Source organism: Syngnathus floridae, chromosome 21, assembly GCF_059516105.1.
Source record: "Syngnathus floridae isolate MCC-2025c chromosome 21, RoL_Sflo_1.0, whole genome shotgun sequence".
Lineage (NCBI taxonomy): Eukaryota > Metazoa > Chordata > Actinopteri > Syngnathiformes > Syngnathidae > Syngnathus > Syngnathus floridae.
Genome location: NC_142433.1, coordinates 2,618,751 through 2,639,641, shown reverse-complemented (window position 1 = coordinate 2,639,641; position 20,891 = coordinate 2,618,751). Strand labels below are relative to the sequence as shown.

The 20,891-nt window shown below is 44.3% G+C and overlaps 4 protein-coding genes across 12 annotated transcripts; 1 reads left to right on the top strand and 3 right to left on the bottom strand.

Annotated features, from left to right (window-relative positions):
• Positions 1 to 123: 123 nt before the first annotated feature.
• pals2b (protein associated with LIN7 2, MAGUK p55 family member b) lies at positions 124 to 9,752 on the bottom strand. Its single transcript, XM_088366169.1, has 13 exons — positions 9,627 to 9,752; positions 4,717 to 4,958; positions 3,889 to 3,989; positions 3,556 to 3,708; positions 3,317 to 3,469; positions 3,018 to 3,245; positions 2,251 to 2,382; positions 2,076 to 2,172; positions 1,805 to 1,873; positions 1,580 to 1,741; positions 1,314 to 1,516; positions 1,089 to 1,217; positions 124 to 1,011 (listed from the first exon to the last, which is right to left on the bottom strand). Exons 2-13 carry the CDS (start codon positions 4,850 to 4,852, stop codon positions 835 to 837), a joined length of 1,740 nt encoding a protein of 579 aa, XP_088222295.1. The 5' UTR covers positions 4,853 to 4,958; positions 9,627 to 9,752; the 3' UTR covers positions 124 to 834.
• A 469-nt stretch (positions 9,753 to 10,221) lies between these two features.
• Positions 10,222 to 11,652, bottom strand: npy (neuropeptide Y). Its single transcript, XM_088366186.1, has 4 exons — positions 11,504 to 11,652; positions 11,252 to 11,439; positions 10,657 to 10,746; positions 10,222 to 10,502 (listed from the first exon to the last, which is right to left on the bottom strand). The coding sequence occupies exons 2-4, from the start codon at positions 11,437 to 11,439 to the stop codon at positions 10,481 to 10,483; spliced, it is 300 nt and encodes a 99-aa protein (XP_088222312.1). The 5' UTR covers positions 11,504 to 11,652; the 3' UTR covers positions 10,222 to 10,480.
• A 3,789-nt stretch (positions 11,653 to 15,441) lies between these two features.
• Positions 15,442 to 18,309, bottom strand: fam221a (family with sequence similarity 221 member A). 4 transcript variants are annotated; one of them, XM_088366175.1, is made up of 7 exons: positions 18,103 to 18,302; positions 17,182 to 17,299; positions 16,501 to 16,674; positions 16,028 to 16,218; positions 15,888 to 15,958; positions 15,694 to 15,826; positions 15,442 to 15,549 (listed from the first exon to the last, which is right to left on the bottom strand). In XM_088366175.1, the coding sequence occupies exons 2-7, from the start codon at positions 17,244 to 17,246 to the stop codon at positions 15,461 to 15,463; spliced, it is 723 nt and encodes a 240-aa protein (XP_088222301.1). In that variant the 5' UTR covers positions 17,247 to 17,299; positions 18,103 to 18,302; the 3' UTR covers positions 15,442 to 15,460. The 4 variants fall into 4 exon arrangements, with proteins under 4 accessions (XP_088222301.1, XP_088222302.1, XP_088222303.1 ...); XM_088366176.1 differs by having other exon boundaries at positions 18,124 to 18,302; XM_088366177.1 differs by lacking the exon at positions 17,182 to 17,299 and having other exon boundaries at positions 18,124 to 18,309.
• ccdc126 (coiled-coil domain containing 126) lies at positions 17,602 to 20,810 on the top strand. Of its 6 annotated transcripts, XM_088366183.1 has the most exons (5): positions 17,605 to 17,788; positions 17,868 to 17,958; positions 18,836 to 18,954; positions 19,066 to 19,522; positions 19,597 to 20,810. In XM_088366183.1, the coding sequence occupies exons 4-5, from the start codon at positions 19,285 to 19,287 to the stop codon at positions 19,836 to 19,838; spliced, it is 480 nt and encodes a 159-aa protein (XP_088222309.1). In that variant the 5' UTR covers positions 17,605 to 17,788; positions 17,868 to 17,958; positions 18,836 to 18,954; positions 19,066 to 19,284; the 3' UTR covers positions 19,839 to 20,810. The 6 variants fall into 6 exon arrangements, with proteins under 6 accessions (XP_088222311.1, XP_088222307.1, XP_088222309.1 ...); XM_088366185.1 differs by lacking the exon at positions 18,836 to 18,954 and having other exon boundaries at positions 17,602 to 17,958; positions 19,597 to 19,819; positions 19,909 to 20,810; XM_088366181.1 differs by lacking the exon at positions 18,836 to 18,954 and having other exon boundaries at positions 17,604 to 17,958; positions 19,066 to 19,193; positions 19,281 to 19,522.
• Positions 20,811 to 20,891: the final 81 nt, after the last annotated feature.

Sequence of the window (20,891 nt, the reverse complement as noted above, 5' to 3'; positions counted from 1 at the left end):
TTTTAGGTTAGTCATTTTCCCCCTCTTCTAGTGTTGCACTAATATTAATATTTGTTGTATTCTTTCAGCCAAACCTCCCCCCTAAAATGCTTAGTTGATTTATCGTAAACAAAAAAATAACGATGAAATGCAATCACCTTTATTCATCTTAAATTTGAAGATAAAAATGTAGAAACAAATCTTTTGACATGGGATGACGTATGAAAACAGGTTCAGCAGGCAGCAGGTTCTCTACATCGTGGCACCGGGATCGAAAAAGAGATGAAAAATGTAACTAGTTACAATAAATAGACATAACACGTAACTGAAATGATTTTCTGCGGTCTAAAAGAGCTTTGCCCTTAAGGTTGTAGTGTCCAACTTAGAACACGTTGGCTTGAAGTTCAGGACAGTGTGAAGGTCATGTGCTTCAGACAGACAAGCAGGCAGAATGGTTGGTGACAACAAAAGACTTCAAAACTACAACGACATTGAACTACAAAAAATATGAACAGTGTTTGATCATGAATTACGATTTACACACCAAAAAAAAACTTCTCCTAGTATCGCCAGTGATTTGAAATATGCTAATGTTAACACACAGGTTGATGAGAACATGGACTGCTAGCTGAAACAAAAAAAACGATGAATGCGCCTTATCTTTTTTCGCCGCACATTATAAAGATCTTTCATAAAAAGTTACAAAATAAATAAGCATTCTTTCCCTTTGAGTCGAAGTAGAAAAAAAGTCGCCAGCCCCAGAAGACAGTGAGTGTTCAAATTTAGCAGGAGTATTTGTAGCTCTGGGTTCCCCTCGTCTTCTTCTTCCTCCTTTTCGGTTACGCTTGGGGGTCTTCAGTATACCCAGTTCACGGGGACCCACTGAGATTCAGTGCGCAGTTTGTCCACGGCGGCCTGTAACGTGTCGAAGGCTTTGTCCAGGTTGTCGTTGGTGATTATTAGGTCAAAGTAGTGGCCGTAAGCTCTTTGAATGCGGGCGCTCTCGTCTACCGTCTTCTTGAGGTCCACATCCTGCCCACGGAAATAAAGATATGTCTTAGAAGGTCGAGAAAAAGTTTGTTAGCTCCTTCAACGGGGGTTTTATGTACCGTAAGCTGTTTGGTGGTGAGGCCGGCGTCCACCACGGCTTTGTGCATGCCCTTGAGGGTGTCGAAATCTGGCGCGGCGATGAACACCACGTAAGGCATGAACTCTGCAGTTTTCAGGACCTTCAGAGCCTGAAATAGGAAGTGACATCACATTTTTAAACAATGCAGGAACCGCTAAATGAATGGTGTGATTGAACCGCTTAGTGGGACATTGTGATTTCCGACCTGCGGGTTGACGTCGAGGATGCACGTCCGCCCAGCGTCCACCACTTCGTGGATGGACTCGATCTTGGTGCCGTAGAGGTTGCCGTCGTACTCGCCGTGTTCCAGGAAGCGGCCGGCCTTCACGTCCACCTCCATCTCCGTCCTGGAGGTGAAGTGGTACGAGTTGCCGTCCAGCTCCTCGTCGCGGGGACGCCGGGACGTATCTTAATAATTAGAAAGATTATGTCGAGGTGTTCAACTACATATTCTGAGTGCCCATGACGTACATGGTATGGTGGTTCCAAAGCGACTGGGCTGAAAGATCATCAGCCGGTTCTTGAGGCTCCGTCGGCCCACGCCTTGAGCACCAATCAGAACTAACGTCTTTCTTTGGAATGGAGGAACCTTGGCCACTTCTTCGTAGATCTGCAGCTCGTGTCTGTCAAACTCTATTTCACAGCATTGGTATTAGGGTCAAGATCATGATCCATCAAGGATGAGACAAGCCTGACCTGCATTCTTGGCGGTCAGATACATCATCTTTTTCTTCTTCTTCCCAGCAATGGTGCCACAAAGGATGCCTGGAAAAGCACGGATGACTTTTAAACCTCTTGCATGGTCTTGCTTGTGCAACGTTTGGCCACTAGGAGGCAGGCTGGACCACTTTTAAACATTAAGTACCTCAGCAGGGCCAACCTGACTCACCAGATGGCCTGCTTCGCTAATCCAACCGTTTTTTATGAAACGTGCCTCTGTCAAATGATTGTCAGTTGAACGTCTAACCTGATCCATCAAAGTCCCGAGGAACAAAAGCTTTCCTCTTCTCTTCCAAGAACTGACTGGGTATCAGCCCTGTTGCCCCGCCCACCACATGACAAGCCTACGAGACATTACCAAACACATTGCACCGGTCGGTCATCTTCTAACACTTGGAAATGGAAATGGATGGAAACCTCACCTGCCACCAGTTGGGATCTTCTCGATTGACAATCTGAAGAACGTCACCTCGTTGGAACGCCATGCCGGCCTCTCGGCAAGGGATCAGGTTGTCGTTGGCCGGGTCGTAATCAAAGTAGGGCCGCACGTAGACCTGTTGGAAGTGATTACAGAGATCTTCACGCTGCGTTAAGAGTAGCGGCTTTGCCAGGAAGTGTAAGCCCTCTGTGTGATTTAATTAGACGAGTGGCAAGAGGAAGCAGTAAAAAGCATTCCGTGGAAAAAAAAGAGAAAATCACCCCAAGCCAGATAGCTTTATCATTTTGTTTTTGTTTTTTGCGTTGCATAATGTAGCCTACTTGGAAGGGAGACCCAAGGCCTCCAAAAATAGAGTTATGGTTTGCTCTTTTGACGATGTGATTGATAGCACGCCCCTCAGATAAGCCAACTCAACTTGCAGTCATGATGAAACAGTTTTGCTTTGCCTTTTTCTTAGATTGATATTTGATAAGTAACCTCAGCCATTTTTTCTTCTTCTTCTTGCCAGTATATCTGATCGCCTGCTATTTACAGTCCAAACATTTGGTGTTTACACCTCCCATTAGTTCCTTTAAGAATTGCTGAGCATCAATAAAAGAACAGCAAAATACGGGCCAGTGGAAAATGTTCCCAGATGTGAGATCATGTGACCCGGATAGGAAGTGGAGTGTTATTAATAGACTTCATGTTCTGACGGATGAAGGGATTGTGGCGGTGCTTGTGGTATCGTCGATATCAGCCAACGTGTACCTGCGGGGGTGCAGGTGCGTCGCGATAGCTCGGGAGTATCTTCAGGGTGATCCCGCCGCTGCAGTCTTTGAGCATCTCCTGTAGCTCGGTGGGATTGTTGCCCACGTCCTTGCCGTTCACTTCCTTGATGATGTCGCCGACGTGGAGAAGTCCTTGCCTGTCAATCATGCCGCCGTGGAGGATCCTGGCGATCACCAGGTCGTCTTTCTCCACGCGAAAGGTGACGCCCTGAAAGCCAGAGGAAGTTTCGACTTGACACATCAAAATTCCGTGCGTTGGCGTCACGGAATTTTGCTCACCAGGGGCTCGCCGGCTTTTTTCCGGATGCCGATCATGCGCACGGCGTCTGCCTGCATCAGAGCGCTGTTCACCGCCGCGTCATTTGCCATCTCGGCAGGGGGCGGGACTTCGTAGCATTTGGAGGCCACCATGTCGTGTGCCTCCAGAAGGGACTGAGGAGCACAGGATCAACGGAAATTGCTTAAAGGGGAGATTACGTAACATGTAACCTACAAACACACTTTGGGCTTCAGCTCACCTTAAAGTGCGGCTCCTGCAAGATCCTCGACAGCTCGGCCGCGCTGTCGTCTCTGACTTTCAGGCCGCTGATGTCGCTGATGATCTCCGTCACCAGCTCCATATTGTTGTCCTGCACCGCCTCCAGCTTTACCTCTTCCAGCTGTTCATGAGCCTGGGAGAGGTACACAAGGCTCTTGTTGATGTTCTTGCTTTGCTATTGCGAAGTCTTGGAATGTTGCCTTGAAAGACTAAGTCTCCGATCATGGAGCATTCACTTGATTAAGCCTTACACACCTTCAAGCGCTTCTCAACTACATCTGTGTGTGTGTGCTACCTTAACCAGGGAGCTTACAATGGGGCTTTCCATGATACCACGTAGGAAGAGAAGGTCGATGTCCTTGGCGCCCCCGGAGGCGGGAAGCTCACCTAGATTATCCAACACTTCCTGCATGGCTGTAGTGACAAAGAATTGGAGTTAGCCAAGTTTGAAAAACAAACATTCGTCCACTTAAGCCAACTTTTTGTTTTCAGAACTAGACCAGGCATGAAACAGGAGGTATCCGTTATGAATCATCTGAGTCAGTCACTAAACCGGTTACTGGTGGTGGAGGTGGTGAAAAACAATTTCCTATGTGATGCATTCAGAAAAGACGGAAGCGTAATATCCTATTCGGATATACCTGTCAAGGAGGTATTTATTTACATTTTTTTTCAAACATGGTGCCAACACTAGACTACGCACAATCGTGACGCTGCAATCATTTACAATTACCAAGAATACAACCCGTAATTTACTAGGCCTTCTTGCAAATGTCGACTTGTGAATAAAGTTGGAGACCAATTGTCGATTTTAAAATGTCAGATGAAGTTTGAAACACATTGAGAATTTGAGTATTTGTGTAATCTCTCGTGACCTTTACCCACTCGGTCAACGTCAGTGTGTCCTTGACCACAGGAATGTTTGCGGGTCTCATCCTGTCGTCTGCCACGTGGACTCTAAACTCCACTTTTCATTCAAACAAAGAGCCACTGGGTGTTCCCTCTCCAAATTTCAGCCTCTCTAAAGGCAACATTCCAATTTCTGTCATGATGTTGAATGAAAAGAAAACAAATGTATGATTCAAATCAAAGGTTTAAAAGTGTAGGAACGTTTTCTAGATGACACCTCCGAGTTGCTCACCTCCAGATGCAACCGCTTCCTGGTTGGCTACGGCGGGCACGCCCACTCCGAGCGGCGGCGCCGGCGGCGTCACCTCCTGCGCCTCCTCCTCCTCTTCCGTCCGCGCCACATTGGTATCCTCCATGGCCGTGACCATTGCCTCACCCTCCTTCCTTCTTCCTCCTCCCCGATGCCACAAGTATGCAAACCGGCTAACCGCTAGTCGTTGTGCAACTCCTTTCCGTCCGACTGCTCAGCCTTGACTAGAGGAGCAGAAAGAGACTTTTTGGGTGACCCTAAATTATGAGGTGTGAAGAGGCTGAAAACTGGATGGTGCACACAGATGTGCTCAATGCTTGTCAGTCTCCACCTCTTATAATACCCTGCCTTCCCAAAAGCCCCCCGGCCCCCCCTCCCACCACTCATTTTATAATCCCACAATCCTCTCCTGTACCCCCCGTCGTTTGCCCTTTCGACCCCAAAAAAATTCAGGTGCTGTGCCTACTTGTCTAGACATAGTTCCCCCACCACCCCCATCACACACACACTGCATATGCTGTTATGTAAGTAATCTTACATAAGTGTCGGGGGGGGGGTCGACCCTACATTCCCAGTCTCCTCCACTTTTTCTCCCATGCATGCTGCGTTGGGACCCCCCGTGGAGTTTCTGCCTCTTGTTATGTCAGGAGATGCTGACAGGATAATGAGGCTGCAACTTTGAAACACTCGAAAGCAGGGAGTGTGTCCAAAACAATTTATCTTTTTAATAATATCATTTTTCTAGACAATATTACATCAATTGTGCTACACTTGAACTCAGGCTGTTGATGTAACGTCCATAAATGACATAGTATTAAATTTGCACTTATATCAGTGGAATCTCATCCAACCAGTTTGCAATTGCTTTTGTTTATTGAAGCCTTTTTTTTTTTTTTTTTTTTTTTTTTTTTACGAGATGTGTCGAGTCGACTGATTGCGCGCCGCGGATCATCAAAACGGGCAAAACAAACAACTACTTGTCCTGAGGAGAATTCTTAACATGCCACTCTTGTATGCTTCTTATTCCAACCATGTTGTCTAGCTCGTTTCGAGATCTAAGGTGGTGTCCTACTGGGATCAGATTGTTCTTACCAAACGGCCAGAAAAAAGTGATTCTACTAAATTGGATAACATGAATGTCCATTCAACTTTATATTTCCAAGCAAAGCGATGTCAACCCTTTTCGAGCCCCTCCCATGCGGACACAGCTGTGCACCGAGCCGGGCCGCAGGATTTAATCCAGCCTCAATTTGACCAGCCCCTCCTCCAACCTCGGATTTTAATCCGTCCGCAAAAGCACAGGATTACAAATCTCTGTTTGCCTCGCTCGCTGGAGTCAATGCTAGCTAGCAATGTTTACTCAGCCTACTTGTGGCGACTGGCTTCTCACAAGTCGCCACCTGCACAGACAGAGAGGTGTTCAGCGGGCCCATCCAAACAGAATCCATAAAACCTAATTGTCCTGTCACCTCACATCCACTTGGCTCTTTTGTCTTATGGACGAACGACTCTTTCCGTCTCTCAGCCTCTGTTTATTGCAGGACCGAAGGCTGCTATGATTGCATTCGGACATTCCGAGCGATTGAGTCGCCGCGTAGCAAACCACTCGAGACTTATGTGATCACATTATTGGAATGTCAAATGAACAGCAGACTGTATCATTCTCGCTGCTTCCTCGTAGAAGTTCACGTCAAGTCATGTGATTACTTCACTCCTCAACTTGGAGGTAATTAAACCTTCATCGAGAGAGCGAGAGGTCGATTCATTACGCAAGAAGCGGGCTCGCCACACTTGCTGGAAGTGAACGGTAGCCCTTGGAAGAATGTTAATGGAGGGAAAAGCCACCAGGGGTTAAGTCTTTACCAAGTCATCCGCACCAAAAAGCAGCAGTGGGGTGGGGGGGGCAAGCACAAGGCCTGACAATAAGCAGGAGCAGACAAAAGAGGTGAAGAAAGAGAAGGATAGTTTGCAAACCTGAAAAAGGATACAATTTTCAAGTAGACCATGCATCTACTTTAAAAAAAAAAAAAATCGGAATTCAGAGGATTTTATTCATCTCACCCACTTGATAAAATACAATTGAATAAATTCAACACACTGCTTCTTCCAGTGTAGCAACACAACCTCACAATACCTTCCAAGATCTTAAAAAATGAAACGTGGGCTCAAAACACATTCACAGGACTCCTCTTTTGTCCTGTCACAACCTCGCCTCATTCCCCGCCCCTTTGACAGGAAGCGATCACTCAAAGGCTATCTGCCATTGGCCGGCCCAGCGGCAAGAATAAAAGCACTCAGAGCCGCCAAGCAGTCAGATGAGGGATTAGAAGAGATGAGAATATATTTTTATACTTATGCCCCACACATGTAAAATTCAAAACCGACATCAGCAGATGGTGTCATTTCAAATCCCCCTTGCACGAAACCCAACTCAACCTTCATTTTTTTTAGTCTTCTACTCTCCTTTTGCACATCATATAGTGCTGGGGGGCACCATGCTCTCAAAGCAGCTGTCACTCCTGCTTCCTCGCAATGAAGTGACAATCACAAAGCAGGTCAGGGAGCTCCGCGCCGCCCAGGAGTCCAGATGTCGCTCCAGGGGGTTTGGTCCAGGAGGAGCAATTAGAAACTTGCCTGTGTATTATAGAGCTAGCCTATAACACTCAGTGGTCCACAATATTAGGCACACCTCAATCAAGTATTATCATCATCATAACGGCAAATACATCTTGACCAGCATCTCATCAGAAGATGTAGCTACGCTATATAATATCTGACTTTTGACATTGACTCCTCCCACCTGACCGCCCTTTACCGCCTCCACACCGAACCCTATGTAGGTCACTGTACGGGTTAACGCGGCCGCGCGGTAAGAGGATTACGCCGTCGCCCCCAAGATGGCCGCCGTTGCAAAAGATAATAATCATCATAAGTACTACACGTTAACCGGTTATCTCTAGTGCTTCGGTGATAATGGAATTATGTGAAGCAAAATGGCGTCTGGTTTGATTCAAAAGATGATGAAAAAGCTTAGGCCCGCGGAACTGATTTGAATTTATGTTTTCTCCTCCGAGAGACACATTGATCAAAACGTTAGGCATCGGTTCTGACATAACTAAAAAATGACCTCATTCTCCTTGGTCTCATTGCTGCTGATGGAGAGCGTGCTCTTGTGCTGCTCGTGACGATCTAATCATGCTCCACTTTTGCTTCGCCACGAAAACCCACCCTGAGCTTCTTGTCCGGAGAAATAAAATCAGAATGAAGATCAATCGCCACATATTTGCGTTGTATTTATTTGCAGTGGCCCTTTAAGATCCCAGCCATCTATGAAAACTGGTGAATCAGCACAATAACATGCCGCAGTTATTTTCATTTCACTCTGGTTTTCACTTCATCATTGGAACTTGACAAATTCACTTTGAGGCTGGCTTCCTCAGTCACATGTGTTTTTGGAGCCGTTTCAGACACTCCATAATTACCGCTACTGGGAGTCAGTGATGTGTTAACAGGATGGGGAGGAGCAGGGCAGGGAGCACCGATGATGCATATTCCTCACTCCTGTTATGCCTTTTGTGTTTCGGGTTTTATCTAGGTCAATATCGCTGTAAACTGTCCTCAGTAGTATAATAATGGTCTTTGACCTTCACCAAAATTTGAACACGTGGGTTGAGAAGTCCGGTCTCATTCCACCCCTGCAGAACAATAAAGGTCATGCAGGATCCTGGCACAGGTCATTATTGTCTTCCCTGAGACTCATGTACCCTAATGCACTGTCTGCACTCCTTCCTCCACTCGATTAGATTCGACTCATCCGATTTGACTCTTGTAAGATCGAAGGGAAGACGAGAAGCCTCGTGTATGTCAGAGTACAAGCGGCCCCTCCTTTGTTTAATGTGGTTCCGGAAGGATCCCCGAGGAGGATGCCTATTTAAATGGGCTTCCCTCGTCACGTGAGGCCGGGCTAAACGGCTTATAAAAAGGTTGTCAAATGCTCCATTGCTGCCCACAGCCCACAACGGACCGTTTCCTGGACGCTGATATGAATTAACCCTTGTTAGTCAATTACCCTTTCGGGGAAGAGTGAAACAAACAAAAACTAGTTTTTTGCTTTGTATTGTGAGTCTGAGACAAGAATAAAATACAGAACAAAAGTTGCAGACGGACTTTCAGCCGTTTACTATACAATCCAAACAGTTGAACAAAAAGAGAACACTTGCAGGCAGTTACAGTTGGTCAAAACTCACATCAATAGCTTGCAGAGACAAAACTGCCATGTCACTGATGTTACTCCCTAGGCCACGCCCCCTTTAAGGCACACAGGTCAAGCACACAGTTATTGTGACCTCCGGCTTGTCCCAATGTACAGTAAAAGCCCCCACGCCCCCCCTCCCTCACCCCAGGGTGCTTTTTGGGGGGCTGGAACAGATGAATGGAATTTCATGATACACAAGTAGTCTGAGTTACAAGTTTGGTTCCAGAACAAATTACACTCGTAAATCAAGATACAAATGCATGCAGATTAAAGTTAGTTGGAAACTTCCAAAATATGAAAATAATATTATTAGTTGTGTTAGTCTGTGCAACCAGAAGATATTTATTGTCCATTTATTGTCAAAACGAGGCTGCCTTTTTATGTATTGCATGCATCTCGTGCGGCCATTTTTTAACTTATTTATTGCAAGTAGGACACCGCGTTTCACCGCACGGAGAAATCTAAGGGTCACATCCATCCGTGTCCCACAATAGGAGCCCGCGTGCCGCATACTGACAGCTGCTCACGCGACCTACCAACCCACCCCTAAAACTCTTCACGCACGATAGTCTTAATCTTATTCCAATTCAAAGGGAGGAATGCACCAAAATGAAGGCGTGCAAAAGCAATTTCTTACCTTTAACGGCCGTGTGAAATCGCAGATGCTCGCCAAAATGTCCCGGGTGGACACTGAAGACCCCCCTGAGCTATCTCCGTCCTGGTCCCGCAACAGACTGGCAAGAGAACACGGTGCCAATCACGCATATAGGCCCCGCCTTCTCGAGTGACGTCACAAAACACGGACCAATAGCAGCTGAAGTTCAACCCTCATTCAATAAGTACCGTTTTTTGTTTTTAATCACGCTTTCGTTCATTCAATACTGTGTTTGCATTCAAAAAAACATCTTAGGAACGAGTTGCTGCTCATGTGATAAAAGGGTTTAAAGCTCAAAAAGATTTTATAAGTAAAATCCATGACTCGTTGCGTCTCGTTAACTTGTCTATAAAAGCACATCATTAGTTCTTTGTCTGGAGCCTGATTTTATTTAGCTTGTCTCTATTGATAGACGTCGTCTATCGATCTGTCTGGCTGTTTATCTTTTGTCCACAAGAGGGAGCCATACACTAGATTATCGTCTAGCAAAACAAAGAAGCGTAACAAAATGAGTCTTGGACAAAATGCTGATTGTTTTGAAACGTGTTATTATAACTTCTTGAGTCAGACAGACAGAACACCACTTTTTTTTCAAATAATTACTCTTTAATTGCACAAATATACAATGCAGTTCACATACCCTGTCCCCCGGTTTACTTAAGACATTCACAAATGATGACTCTGGGTCAAATATTTACAATTTTATGGTGTGGAGCAGCAGAACAGTAGCAGATGGGCAAGGAGAAGGAATGTGGCAGAGACAGGGTGGTCCTTTCGGGGGGCATCTGCGATGACATGATGTTTAGACGTGGAGGTCGGACCGACGAATGACCTCCTCACCACAATGACGGGTCGTATCTGGTAAGAAACAGAGGTCATCTTCTGTGAGAATCAAATACTCTTTGAAATTAGGAATACCTGCACAAAATCTTTTGAGATCAAATATAGATCTTGTATTGGATTTTAATTGATTGTGCAGGATTGTGTATTTATTTTCCTGTACGACACAAACCTCGACTGTGGAAGTGTGTCTGCGCTTTCCTTCAATAACAGCTCAGAGATCAGCGTGTCCAATATCTCAGGATTGGACCTCTTGCCATACCTTGGAACACAAAGACACCAGAACGAGACGGAATTAAGGAAGGCTTAAGCAAGGATTATTCAGGTGATTCAATTTTGCTTCACTGTGCCTCTTCAAAATGTACTTTCAAAGAAACATCTCAGTTCTTTGCATATATATGGATTCATATCTTTTGTTCATGCAGGTAGCCGCTTCAGTAAATCAAACCAACCCAGCATGCATGGATTATTGCATCCCTGCAGGAAATCATGATTCCTCGTCTGCTCCTCAAATGATAAAATGTGGTGGTGAACTTAACCCTTACCGACACATCCACAAAGGTAATCATGCACAATTTAGTTAAATGCATTATAAAAGGCTATTTCAAATTAGTAATAAGCTGTGCAGTTTGTAAAATGGCAAATTGTAGATGACAATATTTTAGAGTGGGACGACATATTACAAGTTTACCTATACAGTACAAAATAGACGCAAAATATTTCAAAAAGCTCTCGGTATGATGCAGTCCAGTCCCACTCCGCCCTACCTCTGTCTTGTGATGAGGTTGATGTAGTGTCTCAGGGCTGAGTAGTACTTGGCCAGGTCCTCGGCCGGGGCGTCTTCGCCGGGATTCTCGGGTTTCACCGGGTAGCCATTCGTCAGGGTGCCCAGGCACAGCAGAGCCCACAGCAGGAACGCCAAGGTCCCCACCCAACTCACAAAGTTAGAGTGCATCTAAAAGGAAGCAACAATGAAAAACTTTAAAGTTATGGTAAGTTTGAGGAATCAGCCTACTTACATTTTCCAAGATGTTGCTGAGATGTCTGTGTGCAATGCTCTCGCGTCTCCTCAGATGTGAAGCGCTGGTGGTGCGCGCCAGGCTTTATATGCGCGCACCAGACGAGCGTCAGAGCTGCGCCCCGTGCCGCTTCGCCTCACGCGAGCGTCACCGCCGTTGCTGTCATTGCTCATGTGTGTGTTTTCTTTTTCAGCTGTCTCAAATCATTAAAACAACCCAAAATAGTCAATCGTCTGTTTCCAGTATCCAGTGTGATGTTTTCCGCCTTGACGTATGAAATGAGTGATGCATGGATCCGGTTACAAACACTCCGGAATTGAACAATATTGCTAGTGTACTCCATTTTGTGGCTTGGGAGTGTAAATGGCAAATGTGTGGTTACATCATTATTTGGGCCTGGTTGAAAACCCTTCTTGAAATTGCTTATTATTTTCCACGCACCAATTTCTGCCTGATTTAATTTTACATTGGATCGAATGTACTCCATGCACACCTAGTGTGAAGATGCTTTCGGCAATAACGGATTTAACAATCGTATTGCTTCTTCCTCAATACAAGATGAGAATTTTATGATGTCATAAAAGTGACATTAACACACACTTGGCACCCCGCAAAAAACTCCTGAGGGCGCCTGAATGATAAAAACATTTGAAACAGCCTCACATTTGCACAAATGTTCTTTTCGAATGACTTTTCAATGTAATTTTCTTCCATAGCTCCTCCCATCAGATAGAAGCAGCAACAGGCACAAAGGGCCCGGCAGACGCGGCAAAGAAGAGGCGCTCTCGAGGTAGCGCCCTTAATACGCACACCCAAATAGGGCTTAAATGACTGTGTAACACCATGTGCTTCATTTACCTCCCATTCATCATCCTTTTGTATGTCAGCTCCCAGCCATATAATCAGTCAGCTCTCTGCGAGGCTGCTCCTGCTCGCTAAGTTGAGCGGAGGATGCGGTGAGGGTCTTTTGTGTCATACAGGATGCGCTGAGAGATGAGGAATGAGACACAAGTGAGAGAACATGTCTCACAAAGTCACAACCCCAATCATGACGATTACCGGCAGGAATTAGACTTTGCGGTCCTCTTCAGGAGATAGTCACATTCAGGAAATCACGTCAATGGGCTTGACACCTTTTTTTTCCTTCTTTCTAGGACAACAGCTTGGATCTGACGTCGTGTCAAAATGTGTTAAAAAAAAGCAACGGGCTGTACGGTTCATGCATGATGTCGGGGTAAGTTGATAGGTCAACTCATGTTTGCCTAAAGATCGGAAGTTATGCTAGAGACGGACGAGCCACTAGCTTAATGCTAACTTAATTGGAAACATCATCGACAAGCTCACAAATATAATTTATTATAACATTTTTAAGAATGGATATTTGAACACAAACAGTGAAGCAGACAGATCATATAAAAAAAAAAATCACAGACATATATTCTTTATCCTCCATGAAAAAAAAATACTCATCTTACTGCAAGTTTACTGTCACTTATATTCACACTTGGCACATCATCCTTACTGCTGCTTTAAAATATCTTAAAGTGTGCCGAGTGTAGGAGCTTATCATGCATCGCATTACTTTCCGTCGTCCACAGATTGATAACCCGCGAGGGAGTTACAGCGTATTACATTAGCCGACCACATCTAATTTGAGCATCATTAAAATGATTGTGACCGCAAACATTTTCCACTCATCTTCTGCCAACAACCAAGAGCAAGCCATCCAAAGAAAAGACATCGGGCTTAATAAATGTTTGCTTAAAAACAGGAGATATTTATTTTAGGCCATTTATGTATTAAGTCTCCGGTTAGAAGATATAATTATGTCCCCGCAAATGGTGAATGATAGACAAATAAGCATGTCATTAGTATATTAATTCACGAGTTGTTACTCGCTTAACACGTTTTTTGATGGACAGCGATGCAGAAGGCCACGTTTGTTCGGCTCAGGTGTGACGTGCCGATGTCCTCACCTGATGGATGACAAGCGAGTGTAAACATCTCGGGGTCCGTGTGAGACAGCTGTAGACGAGATAGGAAAAGGTCGTGAGTGTAAGAATAATGTCAGCTTGACTGACAAAAGACCAAAGATAACTGGATTCAAATTACCAAAGAGTTTTAATTCACTGTGCAAATGAAGGCGTATGCTGTCATTTCTCGGAACGGTCTTTATCGTTTTTTAAATGTCAACCTATCAAAAATGGTCTGTTGGCCAAAATGTGCCAATTGAATCAAATTGACCATAAAATAAATTAAAAAAGGGATTAATTCTTTAAATATAATTAATTGAATAATTATGTTCAATTTTGATTTGACAGCTTTTTGCTAGGTCACCTCTTCTTCACCCACCAGCTTTTTTTTTTTTTTTTTACAAAGCCATTTCTCACGAGTGATTCCAGTTCCTCCTCTTGGTGTCAAGCGACACGGGTAGGGGATCCAATCTCGGCCTCCGTGAAATCGTTGCACTGTCATGCGCTGTCAATTCCCTACAGCTCTCACCACAAAAGAGATGTTCACACATCCAATGTGTCATGTGATTTGTGGACGGGTGTTCTTTCACAGAGACAATTCATGTTTGGAAATATATTTGATAGATGTTTTTTTTTGGGAGTGGTATCTGGGTCAGTACGATAAGTGCTTGCTAACCAGCAACTGTCCGTCCGGGCTGAATGATGTTCCCCCTCTCCAATTGCACATCCCGTAACTGTCACGAGGGTAATTAAGTATTTCTTTGCACGATAATTGCCAATTTAATCTTCTGTTCTGCGTCTCCTGATTTTTTTTATGCTTGGTCTGTCAGTCAAGCTAGGCGTGGTTTCCATGGGGATCCGAGAGGGCCTGGTAGTTATTCTCTTCGGCCAAAAGTAAAACGCCGACGCCGCCTCAATGGGGTTGCTACGCAGAGGCAATTACTTTGAATAATATTCGTGCCGCACTAATAATGCAGGAAATTATTTTGGGCTTCTCGTGTGACACCTCAACCTGCGCTGACGCTCATTCTCGATACACACCGGTTGTGTCAGCTTTCACTTGGGATCCCTTCCACTCTCTTCCCCCCGAGTGGCGGTCTGCAGAGACCCAGGTGCACCCATGACGTCGTCCACGCGCAACCTGAATTCTTTCCCCTCGACACCACCTGTTCACCAACATCACGACACAGGTGACTCGAAACGCACCGGCCCCGACGTCAATGCGGATGCTGATCGAGTCTGACTGCGAGATGATCGCAGCGGGAACACTTGAGGGGGAGAGGAACCTCGTTTAGAGCCTATTGATTTTATTTCGGTGTGGAAGTGGGCCACCAATTGAGCGAGCAAACTCGCACTCACTCGCCATTCGCAGTGCGGATTAAATCATCGTTTTTGATCTTCCGTGAGGAATTGGATTAATTAATTGCAGGAATTAAAGGCTGGGAACATAGCATTGAGGTGCTGCTGTTATTTTTGATGACATATTGAGTGGGCGGCTGGCTTTCTCCCCGCATCAATACATACCATTAGCCATTTCAACTAAACATAGGATAAGACCTACATTTGGAGGTTTGCTAGTAAATAAGAAAAATAATAAATACAAATACGGTGGGATGAAATTAATCTTATCGCTGTTATTTATATTTTGCATCTGTGGATGCACAGCATTTTTGCAGCCCACATCACTGCCACTAAGCGATGTGTCGCTGATAATGAATGTCTCGAACTTCAAAAAATCTCTATTCTTTCATCCCAAAGAGCATTTCGATGAATTCAATCGCTGTCAACGTGTGATTTGTTCAGACGTCGCCCATGTGTCATTGCATCACATCGACCGATAACAATAAATGTTGATTGGATGTGGCATATAATCATTCTGATTGCCCGTGACAAGCTTCATTTTTAAGATAAGCAATGTCAAACTGAACTTTTTTTTCCCCATCAAGATTTAATGGACAGGTCATGATGGATAAACTTTCCCCTTTTAGTTCATCCTTTGTTTAGAAATCGAAGTGGTAGCTTTGGGAGATGTTCTTTTCCATCCTTGCTGGTGGTCATCCTCTGACTCATCACCTGAAAAATACAACATCCAATACTCATAAAGGTTTTGTTTTACAGGTTATAATTTAAATTTAAATTCAGCCTGAAATTTAACATGAAAGTTTTAATTTACTTTTCACTTTTCCCCTTCTGGTCAATCCAATAGATTCTACTCACACAACGCATTGGCCTCCAAAGCTGTGGAACTATCCAGCATGGAGCAGAAGCCGGTCAGACCACCCATCGCAGCATAAGGCACATCTTCTCCCACCGGGCGACCTCGTGCCTCCCTCTCGGACTTTGTCTCAACCTGGTAAAAGTGATTTTATTGATAAAGTACTAGAAATTCATTGAACCAAATCATGGCTGACCAGCGTCTGGTGATCGTATGCAGGCTGGCCACATCCACATGTGAACGGACTCCTGAACCCAGAACAGTCACCTGAAACAGGTTTGAAATATAATTTTCTGTAGTCAAGTTACTCATTAAGGCTGGAGACTTTCGACTCACACTTTTTGCACAAATGTCCGGTGCCTTCCGCGTGATCTTGAGGCAAATGTTTACACCGGCAGCGGACGGGTACCGCCCCGATGTGGGGAAGATATTCGTAGGCACAACAAAGACATTTCCTCACCCGGCACGGGAGGCGTAAAGGTCGCTCAGAAGGAATGACCTCAAAGTCTGTCTTATGTTGCTTGTATCTGGAAGAGATCAAGTATACCAACCGATGGCACAGTGAGAGTTAGCGATAGAAGACAAAAGCGTCGAGTTGATTGGTTGACACAGCGGGACGTGATGACAAAACAAGATGAAACTAATGAGAGCAGCACATGGGGTCCACAGATGTACGCTTCAGCTCAAATTGAAATCCCGTGACCTCAAATCATTCTGCGTGATAACGAAAATTGCACTGCATAGCTCAAGGGGTGGTTTATTTAAAAAAAAAAATCTCTATTTTAACCTCAAAAGGAACTTTATAGCACCTATGTGCACAGAAGCACGGTGTCTCCGGACCGACGTGTTTGCAGTCGATGCCTCCTGGTACACCAAAGCTCACATACAGTCTGTTTTTCAATCGCTGTGGGATCATTTTCCTCTTGTACTCCTCATATTGCTCAGGAGTAAACATTTTGCCTCCGTCGTCATCACCAACAAGCCTAAAAAAAAATAGCTTTTTTATTTGATACAAAAAATTCCAATTTAAGTCATGACGTGTTCTTTAACAGGATTAAGCAGTTGAAGGTTTAAAAATACATTTCTATCCTTGTTTAATTCTGCACCTGTGATGTCATTTTAGTGACGTACAGTGCTGTTTTTTTGTGACGATAGCACAATTAAACATAATTAAAAACACAATTAAACTGCAGCGACGGAATTATTTCATGACCACATTCAGTTCTCGATTTAATCATGGTTGTTTAAGTTAAAGTCCCTGCTTGTGGTGAAATGAGTTGCTTGAAAAAGCATAATTTGACATTTTAATGATGAAGTGGATTGATTAAACATCATCAAGGCCATTCTTGAGGCTCTATTACTTTCGAGCATATTTTAGAGCGAATGTAAAGCATAATACCAGGTTATTAGATCATTGTAATCAAAATACCTGGAGATTCCATTTGATTGAATACAGATTTAATATCTGGTATATTAAAAAAATAACAAACCTTTTGTACTCGCAATAGTCATCCACCGCTTTTAAGGCTGAACTGTCCAAGAATACAGATTCCATTGTGAAAGGGGAGGCAATCCAGTCTTGCAGGCTGTTTATCTGATAGACCTCGACTTTTAGAAAAGAACAAAATGCAAAATTTTACATCAAAACTGTCCCATCATTGTTTTACTGTTATGTTGCTATGGAAATGACCCAGGGTCCATCTAACGGCCGGAAAATGTACTGCAAGTGTTTCACAAATAACCGAATGAACTAAGCCCACTCGAGCAAATTATACTTATACAGTTCAGAAAAAAAGTATGGTAATATTAAATTGTTTTAAACTCGTAACCAAGACTTAAATGAGTGATTTGTTTGTATTTTCCCCTTTATGTCAGGCGTGGGGGCGAGAGAAAGGCGGTACGACTACAAGTCCCATGATGCCTTGCGGTGACGCACAGCGAACCTTCAAGGGAACCATGACGGTCAGCCCAGTTGCATGCAGAAGATTTCTAGCTGTGCGCTTTAGCATACTGAGCCGCTTAACATTTATCGGAGCGCAGCAGGAGAAGCAAATGACCATCGGGCAATGTTGACCTCCTAACTTATCCCTCGAGAAGGTGGAGACATCTTTGTTTTGCTTTTGTTTTGGTTTACCCGGCGACTGCAACAATCATCTCACAGTATTTTTAAAACCAGTCCTTTTGGGATCGGAGCTCTCATACGCGGTTTGGCTGCAGCATGGCAGTGTCTCCAACTTCAAGATAATCCCAGATGCAGGAACACTGAGGTAAATCACCATAGCTTACTGATTCGTCTGTTTATTTCTGTTGCGTTGAGCTAACATAACGCTAACGCGGAGTTGTAAAGTAGCTTCATGTCAACTCCCCCTTTTGCAACTACAATAATAATATACGTAAAGTAACACAAATACCTTCCGATGTCTTCTACAAACCTTGACATCGACAATGCGTGGTACTGGGAGAGAATTAAGTCAACCTTTAGGTTTGCCAAGGTGCCTGCCAGTTGTTTTGTTTTGCTGTCATACTTGGAATGGCCAAGCCATACACACTCAAGGTCATAGATGATCGTTCAACTATTCAGTAGCCCTAAACAATGGCTTTGTTATATCTGTAGACTTGATAGCGGTGTGCCCCCTAGACTTGACTAATGGGTGTAACACTATCTAGAGATTACCTTGCCAAAGTGACAAAGCATCATTGTTGTGTCATCAGTTTGGCTTGAGGAACGTGTTTTTCTTTCCTTCCCTGAGAGACAAAAGTTTGGATTGCGCAATATGTGTGGTAAGGAACAGTTGTTAACTGCTTTTATCGTCAAGATTGTACTTGTGATTCTTAAATGGTTCGTTCAAAACGTTTCTGTCATTTGCTGTCAGGGGAAGCTGAGATGTTTCTGCCTTGTAAAATACAGATCCCCTTATCACTGCGACTCAGGCCTCTGTAAAACATCCGCACTTTTATCGGCTTGCGTTGCTAATAGCGTCGTCCAGGTGTTTTTGTTTCACGGGCACCTTGCACTCGTGGGTTATTATTTTAATCATATGCCTGCCATTAGTTTGTGATGTTGGCAAGTATTGAAAGATGCTTGGCCTCAGCAAAATGGATTCTGTTACCTCTGTTTTCATAATTTATTCCCCCCCCGGTCAGTCCCTCCTGTCACAGCTCAATAGGAGGTGACAGTGGCACACCCATCGGAGAATGTAGAGAATGGACCCGTTGACAAAGATGTAACAAGCGGAAAATGATCGCCTGATTTTCCCCAGGGAGTATGCGCCAAAGAGCTTTTTTTACCCAATGACTGAATATAATGAAAGTTTTTTGGAGGGGGGTTCCACTCACGTTAATATTTTCTCTCTATTTTTATTTGTTCCATATAGCTTTTCTGCTATGATGACCCACCAACAACCAGAGCTTGAGGATCTCCTCTGTTAGGGGAATTTGAGCAGAGCATCCTTCTACTCCACTGTGAACTTCTCGCTTGCATATGGACAACAGATCTGGAAATGTATCAACCATCAGATTGAATTGACGATATCGAGGCTATTTACATCACCAGTGCTTTCTGGTTTTTTGCTCCTTCCATCATTCCCAGTATCATGCTTGGGACTCTCCTGAGACGCAACATGTCCCAGAAGCTAACTGTGCTGCTTTTAGTCTTTGCTCTGGTGTGGGGACTCATGTTGCTGCGCTATACTGTGCAGCAACCTCGCCACCAGAGCAGCGCTGAGCTACGCGAGCAGATCCTGGAGCTCAGTCGGCGATACGTCAAGGTCCTGACCGAGGAGAGCCGGAATGCACCCGGCGGGCCGCAGGGGACCACCATGGCGGGTTACGGTAATCATCTCACGAGAATTCACCAAACTTTGCCCGCATGTAGTGACTTAATGATGTATTCCCTATGCACGCAGCGGATCTGAAAAGGACGATAGCGGTTCTTCTGGATGATATCCTAGAGCGACTAGTCAAACTAGAGGGGAAAATGGAGTTGGCTGTCAATGCGTCCCTGACTAACACCTCCCACGGGAGCGTCCTCGCTTCCACTCCAACTGCCTTGCAAAGAGCTTCCAAGCAGGAGAGGGCTGGCAGTCATCATCATGGGACATCGCGCTTGAAGCCAAGGACCCCCAGCAGGTCTCAGCAACATCTATGAGCTTTGGTTTGGTAACTGTGTTGACTGATTGATCTCTTAGCACATCCCACTTTTCCTGAATTTATCCCAGGACATCCAGGCTTTGAACTGACTGATGCTTCTTAGAAGGCCAGCTCAAAAGGAAGGGAGACCTTTTTGCCTTTTCACTTTGGTTTGCCATTATATTTATTTCATTCGGTCAAGATTGCATTTTTATATTTCAATTTTGCATTTTTATATAATGCCATATTTGAATCATATTACTATTACTGGCTATAAATTATGTATCGACCTTGGCGGAACCGAAGCACGACGCTCTAGCACATTTAGCCTCGCTACTCCGATACAATATTACGTCAACCTGCTGAACGAAACAGAATACTCACAATATCTGTCGTATGAAATATCGCTAGATACAATATTATATGAAGACCCGTCCGTCTCTTAGCTAACATTTAGTCATGTAGAGATAATCCAAAGAATGTTCTGCCTCATTACGAGGCGACACAACAGATGAGTCTCATTTGCCACTAAACTTGCGTTTGTATTGTATCAGCTGAAAAACAATGCCCCCCCCCCCTCCTCCTCCTCCATTTCTTTTACTTGCCTTGGGTGTTATTTCACTCTCAATGAACGGAATGAATGTACTGCAAGGTCAGCGTCTTTGATGCTGTGAAGACGACTGACATCTGCGAATACACACGTTCAGGGTTCATGTTGCACTGTGACTGTAGACATTTTGTAAAAATAATGGGCTAATCCACTTTTGGTAATGCTGGTATATTGTATGTGGGAGGTGATTGTTACATGCTGGAATAGTCTCTCAGTCTCTCTGCTTGGTGAAATCATGCAGAATAGAATCCTATCAAATGCTCATCATAATGATACCAGACTTAAAGCAACAAATATGAACAATAGCTGTGATTTCTGCTGAATTGTTACCGTTTCAACTGTAATTTAAATCCACTAGTCTCAATAAACTGGTTCAAATACGACTGAAAAAAAAGTGTATATAAGATTTAGTGTCCAATGATATTATCTGACGTCATGTTTCACACGACATTGTTTTTTTTT